Source organism: Cupressus sempervirens, chromosome 10 (assembly GCF_028749045.1).
Source record: "Cupressus sempervirens isolate cs-2001-9-10 chromosome 10, ASM2874904v1, whole genome shotgun sequence".
NCBI lineage: Eukaryota > Viridiplantae > Streptophyta > Pinopsida > Cupressales > Cupressaceae > Cupressus > Cupressus sempervirens.
In genome coordinates, this window is record NC_143127.1 from 257,235,359 (window position 1) to 257,261,923 (window position 26,565).

General features: G+C 38.1%; 1 protein-coding gene across 1 annotated transcript in view; it reads left to right on the forward strand.

The window, feature by feature from the left end:
• ALDH12A1 (aldehyde dehydrogenase 12A1) overlaps window positions 1–26,565 on the forward strand; it is a 187,432-nt gene that overhangs the window by 140,967 nt on the left and 19,900 nt on the right. The window contains exons 10-12 of the mRNA XM_089807563.1: window positions 33–164; window positions 362–451; window positions 573–662. Of these exons, the coding sequence (XP_089663689.1) occupies window positions 33–164; window positions 362–451; window positions 573–662 (312 nt within the window). The remainder of the gene's footprint in view (window positions 1–32; window positions 165–361; window positions 452–572; window positions 663–26,565) is intronic.

Sequence of the window (26,565 nt, forward strand, 5' to 3'; positions counted from 1 at the left end):
CTGAAAAAAGTTTTTGCTGTTCAATGATACAGGCACAACCACGCATGACTCTTTTTACTGGAAGTTCTAGGGTAGCAGAGAAGCTTGCAGTTGATCTTAAAGGGAGAGTCAAATTAGAAGATGCAGGGTTTGATTGGAAAATTCTTGGCCCTGATGTTAAGGAGGTAAGATTGGAACATACCTGTCAAATGATTCATTGCAGGTTACCATGTCTATATTTATCTCCCTTCAATTCATTTTTTGTCATTAATTTGATTTTTAAAGAGATCAACTATTCCATTACATGGTAGCATTTATGTTCATGCAATACTAATAGCTCATCCAAATCCAGGAACTCTTCTCATACTTGACAGTTTTGCAGGTTGATTACGTTGCGTGGGTTTGCGATCAGGATGCTTATGCATGTAGTGGACAAAAATGTTCAGCACAATCAATATTATTTACCCATGAGGTGTGATTTCTATTTTTCTGTTATTCTAATTTGGTTTGAGTCACGGTACATACTAGGGTGCTAGTGTGTGTGTGTGTGTATGAGAGAGAGAGAGTTTAATGTTTTGTTTGTCTATGTTCAGAATTGGAACTCTGCTGGCCTTGTACCAAAGTTGCAAACTCTTGCTGAGAGAAGGAAATTAGAAGATTTAACAGTTGGTCCTGTTCTTACTGTAAGTGAAGCTGTTGAAGATGGATTATTTTGAAGTGGCTGGGTTCTTCATCTTTCTTTTTTCGTCATTATTTTCTTCAAGCCAAAATTATTTTTTACTCCTGGAATTCAAAATTTCTGATTTCAGCTCGGTGCAGATGAGGTTGTGCAACATCTATGTGACCAACATTATCATAGTCAACATTTATCTATGATAATGTTGACTGTGAATGCAGGCCTGTTGGCAACTTATTCTTTGAGAAATAGGATCATGATTTGCAGTGCATGATGTTTAAGAGGGAATGGTTAGAAAAAAAAAAAGATTTAGGAGATTATGGGACTCGGACTCACCTCTGACTCGGAAAGTCAAAATCGGACTCGGACTTGGACTCGGTGACCGGACTCAGAAAATTGGAAAACCCATGAAATTCAAAGAATTTTAAGGATTTTAAGATTTTTTCATGCATCTTTTAGTCAATTAACATCAAATACACAATAATTGAGATAAATAGAAGCTACTTAATACACATACACAATTTTGCATAGATCACATAAGTATAAAAGCGAATTTCTAAAGGAAAAAAACTGAATAATAGAATATAAAGTAATAAACATAGTGCAATTGCAGTGTCAAATGTCTAGAATATTCATGGATTACAAAATCCATGGTATCAAAAGTTTAAAACATATGTCAAAATAACAACTAGAGTGTAGAACAGTAGAAGACTAAGGGTCATAGTAGCTTATATCCTCTTACGAGTACGCCTAAGATAAGTCATAGAAGATTGTAGAGCCATCCTCTCTCCCTGTGTCTAAGGCTTAACCTCATCCTCATTCTCATCCTCACCCACATAATCCTCATCATCAAACTCGGATCCATCACTCCTAGCCTCAGGGTCCTGCATTGTCTCCTCATGCTCTAGCCTTTTCAATTGCTATCGCTACTGCCTTAACTTCCCGATCCACCTAATCAACCCACTCCATGTCTTCATCACTAAAGACAGGATCAACAATCTCTATATTCCACTTTGCATGTGGATCAACATTCTCTAATACAATCGGTGATGTATCAATGCCTAGGATTTGTTTATGGCGAAGGTGAAGGTTGTAGTGAACAAACACAAGATCATTCAATTTTTTTACTGCCAACCTATTGTGCTTCTTCGAGTGTATATGCTCAAATAGACTCCAATTACGTTTGCATCCTGATACACTAGATGGTTGGCTCAAGATGCAAATTGCAATCCTCTGTAAATTTGGCACCTTAATGCCAAACATCTCCCACCATGCATCTAAAACAAGAAATGTTTAAATCAATTCAATAACTTTGACTTTATCAAATTAAAATGGTAATAGAATTAGAAATTAGGATGTAGAATCAAAGATTTTTACCAGGCATCACTTTTGTCCTATTTTTTTTGCACAACTCCCGTGCAAATAAGTCCCCTTGAGCTTTTTTAAACAACTCGATCTCATGGAATATAGTTGTTCCAACTCTTGAATCAGGTGACATTCTCTCTACAACATCATAGAGGCCACTCCACACTTCATAGTCAGCCTTGAAATGTGGGCTGAATTGGTATGCTGGATTAAGGAAGTAGGCTGCTGCATGTATAGGCCTGTGAAGTAGATTGTGCCAACATCTATCAATGACATCTCATATAGGCAGATACCTATCTCGATTTCCTGCAAAAAAAAAAAGCGAATAGCCTCCTTCACCCTATTCATGCCTTCATAAATGTAGCCCATTGAGGGCTTTTCTCCATCAGCAGTTCGTAGGAGAACAAGCGACTTTATGAACTACAATCATTATGAAAGTTGGAAGAGAAACAATCAGATTTAAGTTTTTTCTTTAAAAAATGAACAATAATTTATAACATAATTTCATAAAAAAAAAAGTTAAAATGAGGACAAAAAGGAAAATTACCGTCACAATATCAACGATTAGTGTCCAAAAGGAAGCCTCATCAAAAACGCGATCAGCTGCATCAATCCCTGAAGTGTTCTTTACATATGATAATGCAATCCACTCCTCACTAACAAACATACGTCTTAAATGTCCTTTTGAATCAAGCAAAGATTTCAGTGTGAGAAAATTGGTTGCAAATCTAGTGACCCCTGGACGAGACAACTCCTTTTGGTCATTGTATTTCCTCATGAGGTTGAGAACCCATGTATGGTTATATATGAATTTGCATACACTCCTTGCTCTATAATTGTTTTTATCCAAGGGAGTTTATCAAGATCCTCTAACATGAGGTCAATGCAGTGAGGAGCACAAGGGGTCCAAAATATGTGAGGGTGTCTGTCTATAAGAAGCTTTCCTACAACAACATAATTTGCTGTATTATCTGTAACTATTTGCACCACATTCTCCTCACCCAGGTCCTTTATCACTTCATCCATTACCTCACAAAGATATTCAACATTCTTTGTTTTTCCTGAGGCATCAATTGATCTCAAAAAAACTGTGGCACCTGAAGAAAAAAAAAACAAATTAGTATAATGATCAATGATGAATCATAATTTATAATTCATAATTTATAAAATTAAAATCACTTAAGTACAAGTTCTACTTATAAATTTTTAATGTTTAAGTACAATGACCTAATGATGAGACAAGAAAGTTGAGGAGTGTTCTACTCCTATCAGTCCAACCATCAATCATGATGGTGCAACCCTTCGTCTTCCACACCTCACGCTGCTCCTTGATTGCACCTTCTACATCAGCCACCCTTTGGGTCAAAATAGGGCCTCCTAGCTCATCAGCAGCAGGGGCTTTGAACCCTGGACCACAAACAGTAACATCGATTGCAATTTGCCAATAAGGGGACCTAAAACAAATTAAATTTAATTTAATGTTAAACAAATTAGTATATTATAATTAAATTTGAAAACAAAATACAAATTAAAATAAACAAAATAAGCATATTATTGTCTCTTGAAAGATGAAACTTGAAAGCAAGAGAAGTAAGACATAATAAAAAATAATAAAAATAAGTACCTCGCTGCATTGAATGAAATATTGTTGTAGATGAAGAAGTCTCCAAGTGCCAATTTTGCATAATCATGCTTCTCCTTGTTCTAACCCATGCTCTCAAGCGATGGTTGTGCCCCTAGAGCTGTGCGTGGAACAAACATGGATTCAAGTGTCAATCTTTGCTTACAAATGCGAGGCCCAATGGTCACACTCATAGAAGCAGTAGCATTCATAGGTTGAGTAGGGGATAATGGAGAGCGAAAACTAGAAGATCCTTGTTGGGCTAGTTGTGCCATTTTTTCTTGTTGCTTCTTTTTCAATTTTTTTCTCCATTTTATCCTCTAGAAGATTTTCATGTCTCGCATAACATCCTAGGGTACATCTTTGCATTTTTTAGCATTACACCTAGGTATATGTGCTAGGTGATACTTCTACCTATTTATGCATCCTCCGTTATATATTACACCTCAATGCCGACATGTAACAACTCCCTTTTTTGTGGCCTCGGATGGCATGTTTCCAAGCCCTATCCCTTGCTATTGCAGCTGGGTTTGCATCAGGGTTAAATGTAAGCCCAGTTCCAGTTCCAGAAGGCTGATCCCGAGGCATGATGTCAATGTGTTTGCTGCTGGAATATGAATATATATAAATTGAAGAAAGTTAACATCAAATCAATTTTTTTAACAATTATATCCCCTATAAAATCTGAACATATGCAAAAATGGATATAAACAATATATAATAGTACACATCATTAACAAGCCCATGAGTTCCTAGAATCATAATTAAACTTAGCTTGATCACAAGTAACTGCATCAGTCTGATAAACACCACCAACTGGATCACTGCTTGCCTTGTTCTGATAAGAGCCAACACCAAGATCACTGACAAAATTCACATTAGCCCAAGGACCTTGCAATAATTTTATGCTCCATCAAGGTTAAGGTCCTTCATATATTGGCTCAGAGTATTATATCATCTGGTTCTAGCAGGCCCAAATAATGCTTAAAGTATTGGAGAGATTAGATATCTTCTTTACGCATTTGGAGTGTACCCTCTCAAACAAGGATCATGAACCTAGCGATAGAGATCTTCAATATAGAAGGAACTTGTGACATGATAGAATAATGTACGAGTTTGATTTAAACTCAGTAAGCTGTTAATGTTTGGTAGCTTTGGTTGGATAAACCCATGAGACTAAATTGAAGATATACATATATTTTATATATGTGAGATATAATATACATTTATTTTTAAATAATTAAATGTTATATTAATTAAATAATAATGAATAGACATGTCCCTTATGTATGTCTCTCCATGTGTTTTCCACAATATAAGAGAGAGATCACTGCTCTTGGAAAACATATACCAAGAAGGCAATGTTAACACGTTTGTAGCAATCTTGATAAATCAACATGGTATCAGAGCCAGACTGCAATGTGAGAAAGAATATAAATGATATAGAGTAGAATCCAACATAAAGAAAGTTTGATGGCAATACATCATGATTATTGTTCCTATTATTGATATCAAATTCTCTTTGCAAGCTGATTGTGAGGCATATCTTCTCAAGATGCAACTCCTGTAGATTAAATTCTTCTGGATGAAAACCCAGTAGACTTTAGTAGGTTATTTCCAGCATCAAGGGCATCAAATTTTAACTATGTATGATTGGTGGTGAATTTCATGCATTTGAAGACATGGAATTTGTCTTAGCAATTCGAGGGTCTCTAGCTGGTGATTTGCAACAAACCAGGGCACCTTTCATTTTCTAGACCATGCACCAGCAACCAATATAAACATCACGACACTTGGCACTGAATGTCGTGCCTTGATTGAGGGTTTAGACACCAAACAACAATAAGTCTAATGTCTGCAATAAGTCTGCAAAAATCATTTCTATCAGCATTTAGGAGAATATAAGCAGTCTAGAGTAAGCGACCAAAAGAGAAAGGATATTGGCAGAGAATATAAAAGGAACATATGAAAAGACAACCTTTTATTGGTCAGACGGTTTACTATACAAACTTATGAGGGTTGAGACAAATGTAAGAACATAATATTGCCGCCACATGGAAAAGTTCACAACAAAGCATAAAGAATAGTAGATCGGCCACTATAAACATGGAGAGATTAAATGCATGAAGGATAGTCAAGGAATTATGGTCTGACAACAATGGCCCATGTGGCATCAACACTCACATGATATCAGGACACAAAGGTGAATGAGTTGCTCCATGCCAATCATATTGCAAGTACATTGTTATGTGAATAGTCATCATTGGGTACCAACCCAATACGGTAAGTATAATGGTATGTGTTCATTTCATAAAATACCGATTCTAGGTTCAATGTTTTATTAGATATTATAATCGAATATATATATATATTTTGAAATATTTGTCAATACAAAGGGATAATATTTAATAAATACTTAAATTTGACAAAATGATTAAAGATAAATCAGATACTTATTTTATCTATATTGGAATGATCTTATTATGCAGAATTATTTATTATCCTTGAGTATTATATTAGTCTCCTTCTTATCTTATTATTTCAATACATACTATAAGGGCTATTTGCCTTGATCTTTTCTCCCAAGTATGTTCTTGCATGAAAAGGGGAGATTGATCTCAGATTTAGAGGGAGTCTGACACTTCTTCTAAGACAACTTTGGGTGAGGAGCTCAAATGATTGATATTCAAAGGGAGCTTGAAAGTGCATGTGTGTGTCTGTATGATTTTAATGGGCCTACCCTCTATTTACATCACGAGGAAGTGACAACTTCTAAATGATTATCACTTGTATTTGCAAAAGTTATTGAAAGGGGACGATCTTACAATAACTTAAATCATGTAAATGTTGAAACAGGTTGTGATGGATTATATCTTGTAAATCAACAACTAAGTTTTACATGTCCTTTAGTTGACGGTCTATGGGTTGTTTGTATAGATATATGAGGTATTTGGTGAATATCATATATTGATATTCTACAAGCCGTCACCTTATTGAGTGCTTGGTGAATATCATGCGTTGATATTCTGCAAGCCATTACTCAAAGTATTATGTGAATATCATATGTTGATATTCTAGAGGCCAATACTCATTTTGAATTTTACCAATGGTGTAATATCTTTGTGTTTATCCTCCCTAGCTAAGAGGGAGTGTTAATGTTTAGAAGCTTCAGTTGGATAAACCCATGAGACTCAACTGAATATGTGTGTGTGTGTGTGTGTGTGTGTGTGTGAGAGAGAGAGAGAGAGAGAGAGAGAGAGAGATATAATATATAGTTAAATAAGTAATTGTTATATTAATAAACTAATACTCCATGTGTTTTCCACAATATAAGAGAGAGATCGCTGCTCTTGGATTATATATATTGAAGAGGCAATGTTAATATATTTGCAGCAATCCTAATAAATCAACATAAGCCTCCTCCTTTTGGTTTGAAAAACTTCTCCATTTCTTTCCTAGAGACACCATAGTATTTCATAGGATAACACAAACCAAAAATGGCTCATGTTAAAATCAAAAGAACCCACAAAGGTAGCAATAATCTCACTTCAAGAAAGACCTGGACGATTGCTCCAAACAATGGGGGAGCTAAAAAAGATAGACCAAACATCACGAGCAAATTCACATTCAAAAAATAGGTGTTCCAAAGGTTCATGGATAGAGAAAACACCACACAAAATAAGCTCAAGGCCCACATAAGATTGGATAGACCCCATAGCTAGCTTTTTAAAGAACAAATCCATCTAAAAGAAGACTTTAAGTTCAACTTGAGAGTGCCAAAAAAAGTCAAAAACAAATTGCTAGTTAGAGATAGACTAACCTAGCTCAATACCAGTTGACCCAATTAAATAGAGCAGACATTTGTCAACATCTTATAAATCTACTTCACTAAAACATCCAAGAAAGGAGAGCCATCAGACCATTTTAACTGCTTAATAAAGGAATCAATAATCAAAATCTTGCCAGGAAAGAAACCTCCAAGAGCTTCAATTATAAGAGAATATGTTTTCTCTTGAGAAGGGGGAATCCCATATTTAGAACTGATCTCAGCCCAAAACCCTAGCTCATGATTAAACATAGCATCTTCAACTAAAGAAAGACATTTGTCATTCCAAATTCTCACAAAGCAACTTTGAGTTAGAGCAAGAGGTTTATTGTACAGACTCACCCGCTACCAAATAGATCTGTCAACAATGTTTACCATACAAAGTAAAAACATAGTTATTGCATTCGGAGACTAGAGTATGACAGAACAAGATAGTACTTTATTCATATAAGGAGAGTATACAATCACGAGTATAATGATGATCCATAGTTCAATTCAGACGATGTACATATATATCCCAAAGGGGTGACTCAACCGTCACACAACCTTTTGGACATTAACTAATCTTGTCGGTTGTGTTTAGACTTATGTCAAGAACATCATCCGCCCCAAAAAAAAAATCGTCTCCGAACGACAAAATAGAGACAACTAAGTACATCAAAAGAAGACTAAGAAGAAGAAGGGTGCCTCGCTAGTGGTATGGGTGTAGTAACCTTCAACTGTGCCCTTAACTTGATTAGTTGTGCCCACAACTCGTGCACTTGATGGATTTGCGTTCAGATCTGCCTTAGCCTGCATCTGAATCTCTAAAGCTCTCATCATCATCTCTACTATGTTCCGAAGCTCCATCTCTTTTGCATTTGACTCCATTTGTAGCTGACTGTTGGCTTACTTTGCTTTCTCCAATTGAGATAAGAATGTTGCCTTCTCTAATTCCCTCTTGGCAATGAGTGCTACCGGCTCTGTCTCCCTAGCTGATTGCTACGTAGCCAAATTGGCTTCTACTACCCACCAATTTAGTAGTTGTCTCCTTCCGAGCCTTCTCTGCTGCTAGTTGATCTGCCTGACTCTTTCGTAGAGCATAATATGCATCCGAATATATCTGTACTATCTCTTGTGTCAGCTTCTCCACTCGACTCAATACCACAGGCTCTCTAGCAGTCCACTCCTATCTCATCTCTGGAGTCTCTGTACTAGGCCACCCTTGTGCTCCAAAGCATACTGTAAAGGCAGCTGGGCAACTGACTCACATGAAAGATAGAAGCTGCTTCAACTCCTTTACCACTGTCTCCAATGCGTGTGTCTACACAAAAATCACTTGGCGAGCTTGAGTCATCATGTCAGCCAAGTATGGCTCTACATCCTCCCCCATGGCTGTCAAGGGGCCTTATGTGAGTTGCTCATGTGTAGCCATTGCTATCTCCACCGCCTCTAACATCCTCTCAACAGTATTGTCCAACAGAGGTGGAGGTGGTAGCTCAACTACACCAATGGGGTGACCCTCCTCCTGTGGAGCTATAGGATCCATCTCCTGGGATACTTCTCTCATAGGTGAGAAGATACTAGATGCCGGTGCTATTGGTCTAATTCTAAACCTCCGACTCAAATACGCACTCAAGTCCTGCTCAATCAAGTCCTGTGTTGTACTCTCCTTACTAGTACCCTCACTAGTAGCGAATAATGCAGTATCTATAGTGACCACAACATCTAAACCAACAACCTCCAATCAAACTTGAGGTGCCCTTGAACTCTCAGGTACCTCTTGCGTTGGTAACTCCATCACTTGACTATAGGTGGTGATGGGGGAGGCTGTCTATAATGTAGCCACTACCTTTGGAATGGATGGGATCCCTATGGGTACTGGTGGAGCTACTACTATGAGAGGAGTCATAACTACAGATTGTCTAAATTATCCAATACCTCAAATATGTGTACCTAAACGGGCAAATGAGATGTCGCTAAGAGGGTAGGCCGTGGAAATAGCAACGGTGTTGCGGTAATGACTTCAACCTCTTCGTCATCCTCCATATCCTCTTTCTCTTCGTCTGTCTCGCTAGTGTCATTGGATGATGTCTCTTGTCGGGCGCTATTTGTATTCTCATGTTTCGAGCCTACGTCCTGTTGGGTGGATATTTTGCAACCGACAGTTTTGGGTAAAATCCAGCTGCAAAATAGGATGACCAGCCATAGCATGTGAGACAGAGTCACTCGTACCTTAAAGTGAAGGCTCCTCCTCCTCACCGTTCCTTGGATCAGCTCAAGGTAAGCAAGAAGTTGAGAGATTTTGTAAGGGGTGTTACCAATATTCTTTCCTCTTAACTTTTTGGAAATAATCCACTTACCCATGGAGCGAGTAATGGGCAGGGTGAATATCTAATTACACTTCTATCTAAAAATTGAAAACGGTGATATCGATAAACCAACACTAACTCAAAGGCTAGCTGAAAGTGTATTGATTTGGCTCTAAGTCCGGTCGTAATTCTATATGAATAAACTTTACTATTGGGGCACAAAGACTTCCAAAAGTAAAGATATACTAACTATTTTGTGAATCAAGAAAGAGATAAAAGCTACAGACAAAACTTAGAGCCTATATATCTTTACAACTGTTCGTAGTCTAAACTCTGGCTCGAATTGCTTCTTAACTCAAATATCAAGAACACAAGATCACATGAATCAAAGATAACATATGCAAATCACAAACAAAGCTTCTAATTCACACAAGTAACAATTGCACTTAATCAAAGTTTAGTTTCAATTACTCCTTTGTATTCACTTTTCTATCAAAACAGTGTTACATAATCAAAGTTCTGCTAGAAAAATTTCTCCAAAGCTCTCTTGCATACAATAAAAAATGTTTTTACAATAAGAGGGCAATCCTTTATATAGGCATAGGAGTTGAGAAAAAGATGGAGGAAAAAGTGAGAGCAACTCAATCAACTTTGACCGAGTCTAATTAGAAGAGAAATTATTGGGTTACATACAACTCGCATTACATGTAATTACATAATTACATGCAATGCATCCACTTAGATCTACAATCAGAAATAAAAACAAAATAATAATTTTAAAGATTGTTCTTTAGTGCCTTGAATTTTATAATAACATCACACACTGTAGGAAGATCAAAAATCTCCATTGTCTTTGATATTGCCTCTATTCTTATTGCATCTGCATATGCTGATTGCACAACCTTGGAATTTGCTGCGAGAGAATCTTGCAAGTGTTTTGCCAAAAATTTATGTGAAGCAAATTTGTTCATTGTGTGAGAACCAAAATTCTCAAAATTTAAATCAGTATTGACCCTGATTGTATATTCTGAAGTCATTTTTTCAACTGTAATCAGATTACCATGTTCATCAAGAATCTGACATCTCATTTTCTCTAAATTACATGTGATCCCTATTTCTATTGCCTAGCAATCTCCAAGGGTTGCTTGCAACTTTGTTATCGGTTTTCTCAGTGCTTCTTCTTTGTAACCCATAAGTCCTTGATATCTGAAAAACATTTCATAGGATGGGAGAATGTCACATGTAACCATAGCATCTAGATCAAATTTAGCAATCTCGTCCCAATCATTAAGAATCCCTTTGAAATCATCAGCTTCTTGAGTCAAGGAGGAAATCCAATCTTGTTCCATCTTATCCATGTCTTTGATATGCCTAAGGACTTTAACCATATATGTATTAGCTTGGACTCCTTCAGAAAGAACTTCTTCTACCCAAAACTTGGTAGCTTCAACTATCATTTTCTCCCTAGATGTAATAGACACACCAACAACATTTTGAGAAGATTGTTGCCGAATAACTTCATTTAAATGAGCGACCTCATATTTGAACTGATTTTTCTTTTCCCATAATTCATGGTTGCTCTTTGATACATTGGCAAGTGCATTTTGAGCATGCTGCAAGCAACTAAGTTGTGACTGCTTTCCAATCTCTACCTTGGTGAACTTGTAATCAGAACGGGTAAGTTGTTCAACAAGTTTGTCCTCCAATGGCTCAACAACCTTCCCAAACTTGGTTTTTTCTGAATCAACTAAGATCCTTGAAACAATCTTATCTTTCAAAGATTTAGACTTAGTTTTCTTTACAGGAAGGTTATTTGGGGATACGATCACCTTCCTTCTCTTCATTGTGATCCTTCTTAACCATGCAAGCAAGCTAAAACTTTTATTTGTGGAAGTAGGTACAGTGGAGACCATTGGCATTGATCATGATTGTATCTCCATTGTAACTGAGCAAGATTCAGTTTGCACAGCTGAATTCATAGGTACATGACAAGAGGATCTTGTCATGAACAATTCAAAACCTATATAGGATGTATCAAGTTGAGAAACTTGACCTTTGTGAGAGTTGGAAAATCCTCGAACACATTTCCCAAATGCTCATATTGTTTATTTGTTAAAATGGGAGGAGCTACTGAAGATATAGGAAGAGCCAATGTATTGACTTCTGAAGTCAAGATGGAAGGTGTACAAACAGTGGAAAATGAATTCACATTATCATCTATCTCATCCAAAAAAGGTGTTTTCTGCATGGATGGATCATGAGATTGTGCAGGTCTTGGAAGAGATATGATCATAACTTCCCCTTCTTCCTCATCTTCTTCATTAAGTTCTTCGTCTGATTCTTCCTTTGACTCACTAGTTCAGGGATCTGAGATGGTTTAAGTCCCTTTCCACCCTTTAACTTGAATTTGAGAGATTTCTTCACATCAGAAGAAGAAGCACCATCTTTACCTTTAATTTCCAATTGTGACTTCCTTTTAGAAGGACCAAAACTTCCACAATCCAAATCCTTTTTAGGCATTTAATTTTCAAACACTTGTTGGTGTTTGCCAAAATGGATTGAAATCTATCAAGGATAGACGTTCATTCCTTTTACTACCATTGAATAGGGAAAGGGCATCTTTTATCAAAACCAACTTGATGATATTTTGGATCAAGAATATTACCATAATCTTTGATGTGAAAATATGATGGGATCTCAAGCATGTTAAGATCAATGATCTGTTGCAAAGATAATCTACAGCAGTCCATTTTCATTATATCCAATTCTGTCTACATGTCAATCCAAACATCTTCGATATGTAATGTTTCGTTGCCCTTCTGTCGCAACCCTACCAGGAGACTATCAACCTTTTACCAGAGATGTCAATCAATGATGATCATACACTAGTATTGGATGGCAAAACCTTATTGCACGGTGACTACAATGCAGCGAGGGGAGGTAGTATGGTATAATAACAGGTCCGTACGGTATGGATGGATTGGTGTACGGAGAGGGAGGTCAATGTGGTGGGGCTATATGGCCATACAGTGAAATAGTGGCCCATACGATGGGAGACTAAGTGGCCTGTATGGGGGAAGACTAAGTGGGCCATATGGTGGCGTGGTGAGTTGGCAGCACAATGAGCTCAAGGAAGGTCATACGTAGGGTGGAACTCCTGGCCATACGGTGTGCCTCAAGGGGGGGATGCTTGGGCCATACGGTGTGGCTAAAGGGGAATGCCTAGGCCGTACGGGTGATGGACGGAGTTGAGGTAATGGAGTAGGGGTGAAACAAAGAGAATTAAAATGCAGATAACAAAGAGATTGAATTACCTAGTTACACAACAGATAATTGATCAATTTAAACACACTAACTTCTCTAATCTGCAAAAATGAAGGTGCTCCGATTTGCCAGATCTGAGCGAAGTATCACAGGCAATGGAATAGGGTGAGAGTTGAATCCCACCGAAACCAGAAACAAGCCATATAGGGAAGATCTTTCACTTCTGAAATGACGAACAACAGAGAATCCCAACAAAAAATCGCAATACAAGAAGTATAATCAAATTGCATACCTAATGACTGCCTCCAAGCCATGCTTAAATACCCGTTGGGGAAAACTTTCTGTGGGTCTACAAAGATAGCTAACGACAACACAAACAATGAAATCAAAATAAAAATGGGTCCAAGATATTTTAAATCAATTGGCCCAATAACAAAGATTTGATTAATAAACTATTTTATGACGGGTATATTACAGTCCTCTTGTCCCAAATTTTTGCTTGTACTCAAGCAAACGCAATGCCGGATGCTGTAGAATGTGCTCGCCTTCTTAGGTTACGTCATCCAGCGACAAGTGTTTCTATCATACCAAATATTCCTTCACTGTTCGGTTTTGCAGGGTCTTCTCAATATGAGCTTTCCTTGTTCATTGAGTGACAGAAAGTTTGGAGCTACCGTGACATTCTATCCCACGGCTTTCTTCAGTTAGAAACATAAAAAACGTTGTGAATACGGCTCCCCTTCGGAAGTTCCAGCTCATAGGCGACTTCACCGATGCGGCAAACTACACGATAAGGGCCATAAAATCGTGGCTTCAATTTTTCCTTTTCCTTCTCCTTCAATGAGGATTGACGGTATGGCCGGTGCTTGAGTTAGACCAAGTCTCCCACTTTGAAACTCCTCTCCATTCGGTGTTTGTCGGCAAACATCTTTTGTTGATTTTGTGCTTGTTTTAAGTTTTCCTTCAGGTATCTTACGATGTCTCGACCCTCCTGAAGCCAGTCTGTCATCCTTGGTGTGCAACTGTCACTGAGAATTGTGTCAATGAAGGAAAGGGGTTTGTACCCATATAGTGCTTTGAATGGTGCCATCCCGATGGACATGTGGTACGTGGTATTGTAACAATATTCCCCTAGGTGTATCCGTTTGACCCACGCCCGTTGTTGTGCCGAGACGTAGTTCCAAAGGTAACCTTCGAGCCACTTGTTCACAATCTCCGTTTGTCTGTCTGTCTGAGGGTGGTAACTAGTACTTGATGACAATTTTGTCTCTGCCAAACGAAACAGTTCTATCCAGAAGATATTGATGAATCACCCATCTCGATCACTGACTATGTTTTGGGGTAAACAGTGCAGAGGAAAGACTTAACTAAAAAATAGATCGGCTACTTGTGTGGCCTGAAAATCTGAGGAGATGGCAAAGAAATGTGCGTAATTTGTCAATCTGTCAACCACCATGAAGATACAATACTTTTCGTTCACCTTGGAAAGTCCAGTTATGAAATTCATTGAGATACTTTCCCACTTATGTTCTGGAATTGGCAGAGGTTGCAGTAACTTGACAAGTAGAGTATGTTCGGATTTGTTCTGCTAGCAGGCCGCACACTCTCTTATATACTGCATTATGTCTCCTTTAAGTCCTTTCCATGAAAACCTCTCCTTGAGATGTTTGTAGGTTTTGAGGAAGTCCGGGTGTCCGGCCAAGGGTGAGTCGTGTACCTCCTTCAAGATTTTCTACTTCAATTTGGATTCTGGCACTAATAATATCTGATTCTTATAGTAAATGATGTCATCCAAGACTTTGTACCAATCATCTCAGGTATTGCCATCCATTAGCTCACAGACAAATGTGTTTTTAGAATAGTCTACCAACAAATGTGCTTTCTAGTCAGCTGAAATTTGGGTTGGTAAGTAGATGGCAGGTTTCTTGGACAAAGCATTTGCAACCACATTGTTCTTTCCTTTCACATATTCAATGTCAAAATCAAAAGCTTGAACTTTGCTTACCCATTTTTGTTGCCTCTTGTTCAAGTCTTGTTGCTCTAGAAAATATCTCAAATGATTGTGATTCGTACGAATGATAAACTTGGCACCCACCAGATACTGTTGGAACTTGGTTAGTGCATGTATGATGGCCAACATCTCTTTGTCATAGATGGAATATAAGCTTTCTGTTTGCGTAAGCTTCCTACTCTCGTAGGCTATGGGGTGTCTATCTTGCATCAGAACCGCGCCAATGCCTTCTTCGGATGTGTCGCATTCCATAATGAATGGTCGAGTGAAATCAAGTAAAGAAAGCACGAGACAAATGCTCATTGCTTCCTTCAACTTATCAAAAGTGAGTTGTGCCTTGTCATTCCATTGGAAAGAACCCTTCTTTGTTAGAGCCGTTAAGGGTGTGCTAAGGTGAGAGAATCCTTTAACGAACCTCTGGTAATAACGACATAGTCCGAAAAACCCTCGCAATTCTGTGAGTGATTTTGGGGTAGGCCAATTAAGGATAGCCTAAATCTTCTCCTGATGAACTTGAACTCCATATTTATTGACATATCCTAGGTACAATATTTCTGTCATACCGAATTCACACTTGGATTGCTTGGCGAACGAAGACTGATCTTTCATGATCCTTAGGACTTTATCTAGACGCTTCAAGGGCTCTTCTCATGTCTTGCTATAAATAAGAATATCATCAAAAAATAATAGTAAGTATTTAGGCAATTGTTTGTTGAAGATACAATACATGCATGATTGGAATGTAGCAGGTGCATTTGTTAGTCTGAATTGCATGACTTGGAATTCATAATGCCTGTAGTGACAACAAAAGGCCGTCTTTTCCACGTCTTCCTCTCTTATGCAGATTTGATGGTATCCGAAACGGAGATCTATTTTCAAAAAATAGACTGCACCATGAAATTCATCCAACAACTCATCTATCCTTGGAATGGGATATCTATTCTTTATTGTTTTTTTGTTCAACGCATGGTAGTCCACACACATGTGCATTGTTCTGTTCTTTTTTATCAATACCACCGATGAGGTGAAGGCGCTAGAACTAGGACAGATCCATCCTTCCTTTAGTAGTTCTTGAATCGTCTTTTTGATCTCATCTTTGAATTTTTTGCGATGATAGTAGGGTGTGGTTATGATTGGCTTGGCTCCTGTTTCCAACTCGATGGTGTGTTCAAACCCTTGATGAGGCGGTATGTGTTGGGTGGATATTTTGCAACCGACAGTTTTTGCTAAAAATTCAATCGCAAAATAGGATGACCAGCCACAACGTGTGAGACAGAGTCTCTCCTACCTTAAAGGGAAGGCTCCCCCTTTTCACCGTTCCTTGGATCAACTTAAGATAAGCAAGAACTCGAGAGATATCGTAAATAGGGTGTTACTAATATCCTTTCTTCTTAACGTTCAAGAAAGGATCCACTTACTCGTAGAGTAAATAATGGGCAAGGTAAATCTCTAACTACACTTCTATCAAGAGCTGGAAATAGTGATACCGATAAACCGTCACTAACTCAAAGGCTAGCTGAAAATGTACCGATTTGGCTCTAAGTTCGATCGTACTTTTATATGGAAAAACTTTACAATTAGGGCACAAAGACTCTTAAAAGTAAGAATACTACTATTTAAGAAGAAAATATATGCTACAGACAAAGCTTCTAGCTATATGCTTTAACAATTGCTCTTGGTCAAAGCTCTAGCTTCAATTGTTTCTTAACTCTTTTCAATTCAATTCACTAGAACAATTACCAATAACACAAGACAATATGAATCAAAGACAACTTGGATGAATCATAGACAAAGCTTACAATTCACTCAAATAACAATCTCACCTAATCAAGTTAAGTCTCAAATGCTCCTTTGTATTCACTTTTTCTCAAAATAGTGCTTACACAAACAAAGTTTTGCTGGCACAATTTCTCCAAAGTTCTCTTGCATAAAAGATAATGATGATTTTACAATGAGGGGGCACTCCTTTATATAGGCACAGGAGTTGAGAAAAAGGTGGAGGAAAAAGTGGGAGCAACTCAACCAACTTTGACCTATAGAAAATAAAGGGTTACATGCAACTTGCATTACATCCTTTTACATACATGTAACTCGCATTACATGTAATTACACATCTTCGTTTAATGCATCTTCTACGACTACTAACATGAAACAAAACAACAATCTTAGAGATTGTTTCTTAGTGCCTTGAATTTGACAATGATGTCATACACTGTGGAAAGATCAGCAATTTCCATCGTCTTCGATATGGCTTCAACTCTTACTGCATTTTCATGTGCTGATTGCACAACTTTGGAATTTTTTGCCGTAGTATCTAACAAGTGTTTTGTCAAAGATTTATACAAAACAAACTTGTTCATTGTGTGTGAACCAGAATCTTCAAAACCTACATCAGCATTGATCCTGATTGTATATTCAGAAGTCACTCTCTCTACTGCCAAAAGATTACCAAAATCATTTGTAAAACGACATCTCATTTGTTCCAAATCACAAGTAACACTTGTCTCAATTGCTTGACAATCTCCCAGGGCCACTTGCAACTTTGTAATTAGCTTCCTTATAACCAATGAACCCTTGAAATCTGAAGAACATCTCACATGATGGAAGAATATCACATGAGACCATAGCATCTAGACCAAATTTTATCATTTCATCCCAATCATCAAGGATTTCTTTTAAGTTATCTGCTTCTAGTGTCAAAGAAGAAATCAAGTTTTGTTCCATTTCATTCATCTCTTTGACACCTTTAAGAACTGCAAATGTCTCTGTGATGGCTCAAACTCCTTCAAAAATGGTTTCTTGTATCCAAGATTTGGCAGCTTCAATTAACCTTTTCTCTTTAGATGTTTGAGATATTACAACACTCTGAGAAGATTGTTTCTGGATAACCTCATTTAAACGAGAAATCTCTTGTTTTAACTAATTCTTCTTTTCCCAAAGTTCATGATTGCTTTTCGATACATTTGTGAATGCATCTTGAGCATCTTGCAAACAACCCCAACGAGATTGCTTTCCAACTTTAACTTTAGTAAACTTGTAGTCAGAACGAGTAAGTTCTTCAACAGGTTTATCTAGCAAAGGCTCAGTTATCTCAACAAATTTGGTTTTATCAGAATCAACTAAAATTCTAGAAACAATCTGGTCTTCGATTTTGACAGGGACCTACATTTGTAACATCTGTCGTAATATGTTAGTTTCCACTTCTATTTGTCTGGAAGTGCTAGCCTTGTTGTGTGTATCCTTTTGAACCTTCATTGTTTTCTCTATCTCCTCTTTAGCCTATAGCGTCCTCAATTTCTCCATATGGAGATTGGGATATCCAACATGTTTGGCTTGGTTCCGAGTGACGACAAGCAGTTTTTCTTCCTCAATGTTGAGGAGGTTCACGCCTGGTTTCTGACAATTAGCGTCCTCATGATCTCTAGGGCCACACCATCAGTAACACTTTTGTGGTGTGTCGCCCTTTTGGTAGTCTTGGGTGAAGTGGCCCCATTGGCTACACACCCATCACTGGATCATCGGTCGTCCCTTGGAATCATCTTGTATCTGGGTTTTGTTTTTGTCATTATTTTCTCTCCCTCCATGTCGGTTATTTCAAAAGTTGTCAGATGATGCATTATTGTTTGTTTGTTGTGCGGGGTTTGCTACCCTAGAGGTAGACGGTTGCTCCTGTGTAAAGAGCACTTGTTGGCCCCTCCTCTTCATTTTGTACAAGCATTCCTTATTGAAATGACCCATAACCTATTAGATGTTGCAGAAGGATATTCTCAAGCATGAATCCTTCGTGTGCCTTTCTCCTTACACATTGTGCACCTCAATTCTCCCTCCTCACTTTCTCCTGCATTCCCCTTCATTATTTTAAATTCCTTCATCATTTGTTCCATAATGTTTTGAAGAGTCTGCACATTCTTGTTTGACTCGTCATTGCTACTACTCTCCCCCGATGATCCATCACTTTCTAATGAGGACTTCTCTTCTTCGCAGTTTTGTTATGCTTTCTAGGTTCATTTCTCTGTCGTAGGCGTCTGCATATGACATCAGAGGTACTATTTTCATTTTCTTCCTGATGGAGGGCTTTAACCCCACCACAAACCATCTTGTTTTTAATTCATCAGCTAGCTAGGTCTCCATCTTCCTGAATAGCTCTTTAAGTCATTCATTGTATCCTCATACTATTGCCTTCTTTCCTTGTTTGGCATTGTATATTTCAAAGGCTATTTCGTTGTCGTCCTGAACCAATCAAAACTCATCTTGAAATTCCTTCCTAAGGTTATCCCATGTGTTTAATTTAGCTTTATCCATGTTAGAGTACCAATCAATGGTCACTGGAAATTGTTGAACCACTCATCTTTATCTGTGACTCCATTTGTTGTCCAAATGGTTTTGCACCTCTGGCAACGCCTTACGGGATTTTCCTTCTTGTCGCCATTAAACTTTAGTAGTTTTTGTTTTTGCAATGACATATTTTTGTTTTTGGTGCCTCCAGTGGATTGTACTCTCAAGTTGGTTGGGTTGGATCCTAACAGGTTGTTTGACCACCATGTGATGTCCCTCCAACACTCCTCACTACCTGAGTGTCCTTGACTTCCATGGCCTCTTCTTTCCCCTTCCTTCAGGCTTCCCTTGCCTCACTACGTGCTTTGAGAGTTAAACTCCCTAGTCAACTCCTTGTCTCTATTAAGTCATCATTGCCAACCTGGCGTTGTCTACCGTACTAACGATAATCTTCCCTACCGTACAATTCTCCTTCTGCCATACCACCTCAGTTTCCTTCCTATTTAGAGGAAAAATGGATGCAATGAATTTAACAATGTTAATTAGGTGAGATGAATTCATTAACTAACCACTTTCACACTAAGCTATTTAATACAAGAGAAAGAGGGGCTTCCAAACGTATATCTCAATATAATTCTAGTTAGATTAGCAAAACCCTAAGATATAAAGGGATGCTAATGCTACACTTAGATCATATCAAGGAAGTACGCAAGCAAGTCCTCTTTCAAGCAATGCAAGTTTGATTAAAGATGTATAAATGTTAAAGTACAATTGAACTAATTGATTTAATGAAAAGTGTTAGATAGGTCTAGGTGCTCAATGTAAGCAATCAGCCCAATCAAGATATGAAAATAGGTCTAGACCAAAAGATGAAATAAATGATAACGTACTTACCTTTAAATGTTTAGAGGAATATGTTGTTTTGCTTCGAAAATCGTGGATCTCAAACTATGAGGGAACTTCTGATATCAAATTTGTGATCACAACTGAAACCCAAAAAAAAATTTTTTTTTGTAGGGTCTCGAGAAGACGTCAACTAGATCACTTTTTTTAGACACGACAAAGTCACTGTGTTCTCGGGGCACTGTACCAACTTCTTTGGAAATGACTCGATCAATGTTTTCAGATTTGTAGTCACAATTCTATCAACCTACTCCTACACAGAAAAATCTTGATTTATGTTTTGGGTGGATGAGGGTTTGCCCTAGTCAAGCCCTAGATTGAGGAATCAACCTTTAAATTGAAATGTAAATGTATAAATGAAAGCAAGAAAAATGTAAATATTCACCTTGTGGGTGGAAACCCTTGTCAATAAGAATTTGCAATGTTTGAATGTTGTAGATGTTGAACTTGCAATGAAGGATGTAGGATATCTCCACAAATGCAATGGATCTACCAAAACTACATTATGGAGCCATGGATGTAAAAATGCATCAATGAAGAGATGATGAATGCCTCAATGTAGATCTCCTCCCTTGATGACCAACAAATGTTAGATCTTGAAGAGGAAATGCTAACAAAGGATCCTTGAATCTTTGAACACCTTGAATGCTTGATGGAAATCTGCCTACTCGAATGCTTGAATGCTTGAGCTTAATTAATTGTGTATGTGTATTGTGAAAATGAGGTGCCTAGGCTTCCTTTTGTATGAATTTTCAAGCACAAAACAAAGCAAGCTGATAGGATCACCCGATTATTACATTTAAAACCCCAAGAAAAAATTGGGCCTGGGATTCTAAATCCTTGGGGAATAGGTTGACTTGGTCAACTTGTTCCGAAACAAGTCAAACTGGTCAACCTATTCTAGAAGAGGTCAACCTTGTCTAGGGTTGACCCATATGGAGCCAACCCTGAGGTCTTGGAGGCCGCATTAGTGAAACTGGAGAATATGGAGCAAAACAAGAGAAAAAGGTGATTGAGCAAGAATCCATCCATGGTTCATAACGTTGCTAAAGGACGGGAGCTAAAAGGTCTTAAATAATGAATTCGTCCATTTTCAGACAGTACAATTATGTAGACCCTTCAGCAAGTGTATTGAACTGTCTCCTACGTTTTGCCTACTATTGTAGTAATAAAGCCCTCAAGATAGCCTTACTTTCGTCTATTCATTCTTTCCTACTTGTACCTTTATCTAACAAATTTGGTGTGTATGGTTCTCATGCATGGAACTAAAACAACACGCTTAAACAAGAACACTTTTATTCATTTATTGTTTGTATACAATATATGTAAACATCACACTATGTTCTCCTTGATTCATATTTCCCTTACGATGAGATTTGTCTCTCTTCTTCCTCCTTTCGTCGTTCCTCCCTTCGGTGATGGTACTCTTGGAGAACTTGTTATTGTTGGTTCTCTAGATTGATTTCCTCCTATCAGTTTTGAAGTGTCAGGAATATATGTTCCAACAACTATGGGAGACGGCATATCAAACAATCTACCTTTGGACTTATTCCGAGGGCACTCCACTCAACACCTCCTTGTATTCCTTCTCGTGCGGCTTCCCTTCACACGTGTGCCTCAATGGATGCCTGAATTATTGAAATGAAGTTTGTCATCAACTTTCGTTCACCTTCAAATAACTCTACGTTCTCATCTTCTTTACGGCTACTCTCCCCGTAGTCTATTGGTTGCCTTGTCACATTTTGTTTGCCATCCACTCTTTGTTGCTTCCTAGGATCATAACAGAAGTGGTGCCAAATGTTTACCGTCTATGGTAAATAAAGTTAATTCCTATGTTCCCCCAAGTTTTCGATACGGGGACAGCAGGGGACGGCGAGACGGGTTTTCGGGACGGCAAATTTTTTTGGCGATTTTGGGGACGGGGGGGGACGGGGACGGCTATATATATAGGAAAACTTTAAAATATAGTATATACATTGAAATTTGTAAATATACATGTCATTCATATGAAACTAAGCATAAAGCATGTCATTTAAACATTATAGAACCATAACATACAACATTTGAATACCATCTATGAAATAATATCCGATTTTAGTATTTTAGTATCCAATTCTCAAAATGCATATCAATACAATATCAGAGAACACTGAACAATGAACATTAAGTTATTAACCATTGTCAATATCATAAGACTCATAATGAGAAGCATGATAAATCATAAATATGAAAATCAAAATCAAAATATGCCCAAAGCTATAGGCTGCCATAAAGTAATAAGTATCATATAATCAATGTATCATAATCATGTTCATGTTCAACATAAAAAACAAAACATAGAAAATGAAGCAGACTGCTGCTCCTATTCTGCCTCTACTAATCCATGGCATCAAAATCAGAATCCTCCTCACTGTCATCCTCCACAGGAAGCGTAGTCTCATCTAATGGAACCCCAACCAGCCCTGGAGCTATGTCATCCTCATCTATCTGGGCCACATCCTTAGGCTCAACATCCCATCGCAAAGCTGGTGTCTGCCTATACTCTGGAGTCTGGCGATCGGCAAGTCGAAGAGCATGATGTACTGTCACTAGCTTCTCCGCTCTTTTAGAGGTAAGTCTATTCCTCTTGATAGAGTGGATATATGAATATGTGGACCAGTTCCTCTCTGCAGCTGAAGAACTAGCAACCTGTGAAAGGAGGCGACCGGCAAGTATCTTTAACTTAGGTGTATCTCTCCCATGCCAAGTCCACCATCCAATAGGATCCCTCTGTGCCAAACAACTCTATCCAACCTTGCTTGTGGCTTACCCAAGTTTGGGCCACGAAGGTTGGTGAAGTCAAGGAACTGTGCACGAAGAGTAGAGGCATCTTGAGCTGAATACATCTTATCAATTGCTTTTGTAAAGCCATCCAAAACCTCAGGATCATCACATGGGAGGCCCCTTCCACCCAACTGTGCATACCATTTGAGATTTAAAGAAAATGCTGCCATATGAAGCGGGGTATTCATTATGTTCCACCTCCGCGTCACAATAGGCCTAATATGCTCCTTATAAAAGCCCAATGTAGGATCCTTTGCCGCAACAATTCTCTTCATCTTACCCAACATGCTGTCAATAGTCTCATAGATCTCTCCTAAACTAGAAGCATCAGTGTCAGCATATCTAATGACATCAACAATGGGTGCTATGACAGAGAAAATGTATCTACAAGATCAAAATGCCAACAAAAAAAAAATCAGAATTAGAATTTTAAGAATTTTAAGATTATTAGTAGGAAAATCAGCAAGCAAAAGACTAATAGTAAATTTAAAAACCAACAACTTACTTCATTGTGGACCACCAACTCTCACCAAGGATCCTTTGCCTCACCTTTGCCTCACCGCTTTTCCTTCAGTGGACTTAGAATGAGACCATCGTCCCCACTCTGGATTCACCACCATCAATTGAAGGGCTTCATACACCTCAATCATCCTCTCCATCAAGATGAAATATGTGCAATACCTATAGCAACAATTAAAAATTAAAAATTAAAACTTAAACATTAATGATTAAAATTTAAAACAAAAAGTATCACATGTAAGTAAACTTATAAATAATTCTTTTAAATAACTTAAAGTTAAAACAAACTAAAAGTAAACTATAATTATAATTGACATACTTTGTCTCGGCTGGTTTGAGGAACTCCTTCTTAGAGAAGGACCTGAATAGAGCAAGTGAAGTGTGGTGGTTGCAAATAAACATTTGCACTTCTCTAGCTTCTAGCACCGCTTGCTTCACCCATTCAATCTTCCCTATGTCCTTCAATGCATTGTTCAAGGAATGAACACAACAAGGGGTCCAAAATATGTGCCTATAAGCACCCTCTATCATCAAACCTGCTGATTTGCACACAGGTGCAGAATCTGTGATAACCTGTACAACATTAGAGGGACCAATCTCTTCTATGGCATCTCGCAAAATGGTGAACTGAAAATCTGCATCCTTCTTCTTTCCTGAGCAATCTATGGCTCTCAAAAAATAAGAGCCAGTAGGGGATGTGACAATGATATTGATGAGTGGCTGATGTCTAACATCGGTCCACCCATCCATCACAATAGAGTAGCCTGTCCTAACTCAAGTGCGTCTCATATCCTCAAATAATAAAGCAACCTTTGAGTACTCTTCATCTAGGATAGTGGTTCGTAGCTTATCCTCACCGGGGGGCACAAATGAGGAATTCATGCTCATAATATCTTTCACCATTTGTTTATAATAAGTGGAACGGGCTGCATTATATGGGATACCATTAGCAACAAAGAATCTACCAATGGATGCCTCACACTTCTCCTTTGCTTGTGCATTAAACATACTTTCCACCGAGCCCTTCTCACTACTACTTATCTTTCTCTTCCCTCTAGACCCATTAGGGCTGCCACTAGTACCAATGGCGGATGAAATATGCCTAGATGATTGTGAGCGAATGGATGGTGATGTCACTGTCAAATTTTGCCCTTCCATTTCAGCCTCTAAGTGCAATCTTTGACATTCTAATTTTTGTTCATCGGTTAGGTTAGGACAAGCTTTGACTCTTTGGCATGTAACACCTAAAAAATGTGACTTCACTCTTGTATAGCTGCTCCTAAAATCATCAAGACAAACATGACAATCCCACACCCTAGTCCCTCCCGAATTCATTTTATCTTTTGGCCTAGGTGTGACATATTGGAGAAGAGGTTTTTTCCTATTGAAAGGACTTTTTGCAAAATTCTTCATAATGTCGGAAGGGCATTTAAACAAATCAGTTTTAGGATTGGGTTTTTGCCCAGTGTCACTACTAACAACATCAACCTCTACATTTTCTTCTTCACTACTACTACTTGTACTCCCACTGCTGCTCATTGTGTTTAAATATGCAATTGAATAGATATATGAGCTGAAACAATGAAAAATAAATTAAAAAAATCAGACTTTGCAAGCTACAAATTTATTAAAAAAATGATAGATGAAAGCACAAAGAGTTTTATACTTGGTGGACAAAATAGAAGATCAAACCCTTGGTCAAGCTCTTGGAAGCAAAACTATTATCTCCTCTACTTGCAAAATGAAAACTTCAGCCGGCTGCAACATAAAATGAAAACCAAAGAATGGTTAAAACAATTTAAATGTGTTGAGTTATATACATTTTAGGGTTTTTGGAGGAGTGGGGCCCACTAGCCGACCAAAAAAGACACAACAAATATTTTTTTAATGTTTTGAGCTTGCAAAAAAGGGGGACGGCCGATCGTATCCGGTACGGTCGGGGGACGGCTAGACGTCCCCTTTCCGTACCGGGGACGGCTGGCCGTCCCCCTTTTGTTCCCCCCATGTCCCCAAGTTTCGGGGACGTCCCCTGCAAAAAAAGGAAATTTGGGGACGGCTGGGGGACGTCCCATACCCGTCCCCCCGTCCCCAGGACGTCCCCGTCCCCGAAATGGGGGGTTTTAGGCCGGGTATGCGTCCCCAAGGAACATAGGTTAATTTATGCTATTGTATGGAAGTTATAACAAAGATAGCAAATGCAAGTTAATATCAAAGAACCACCATGTATTCCATTAACATCAACAACAGATTACATCAACAAGGTTACCCGCTTGAACTATAGAGGATAATAATACCGATACAGATGATGCCCTCTTCCATCCGAGGGATTGTGCCTATGTTCCCCCAAGTTTTTGGTACGGGGAGGACGACGGGACAAGATTTCGAGACAACAAATTTTTTTTGGCAATTTTGGGGACAGGGGGGGACGGCTATATATATATATATAGGAAAATTTTAAAATATACATTGAAATTTGCAAATATACATGTCATTCATATGAGCATGTCAGTTAAACATTATAGAACCATAACATACAACATTTGAATGCCATCTAAGAAATAATATCCGATTTTAGTACCCAATTGTCAAAATGCATATCAATATCAATGAACACTGAACAATGAACATTAACAATTGTCAATATCATAATGTCATAATGATAAAGTTATAAACATGATAAATCTGAAAATCAAAATCAAAATATGCCCAAAGCTATAGGGCCAAAGGGTAGAGGGCTGCCATAAAGTAATAAGTATCAATGTATCATAATCATGTTCATGTTCAACATAAAAAACAAAACATCAAAAAATGAAGCAGCCTGCTGCTCCTATTCTGCCTCTACTGCCTTTTAGGGCATTTGGAGGGGTGGGGCCAACCTGGCCGACCAAGTTGGAGGCTTTAAAATATTTTTATATGTTAAACTTTTTAAATTTTATGCAAACAAAAAAGGGGGACGGCCAGCCGTACCCGGTACGGAAAGGGGACGTTTGGGGGATGTCCCCTTTTTTCCCT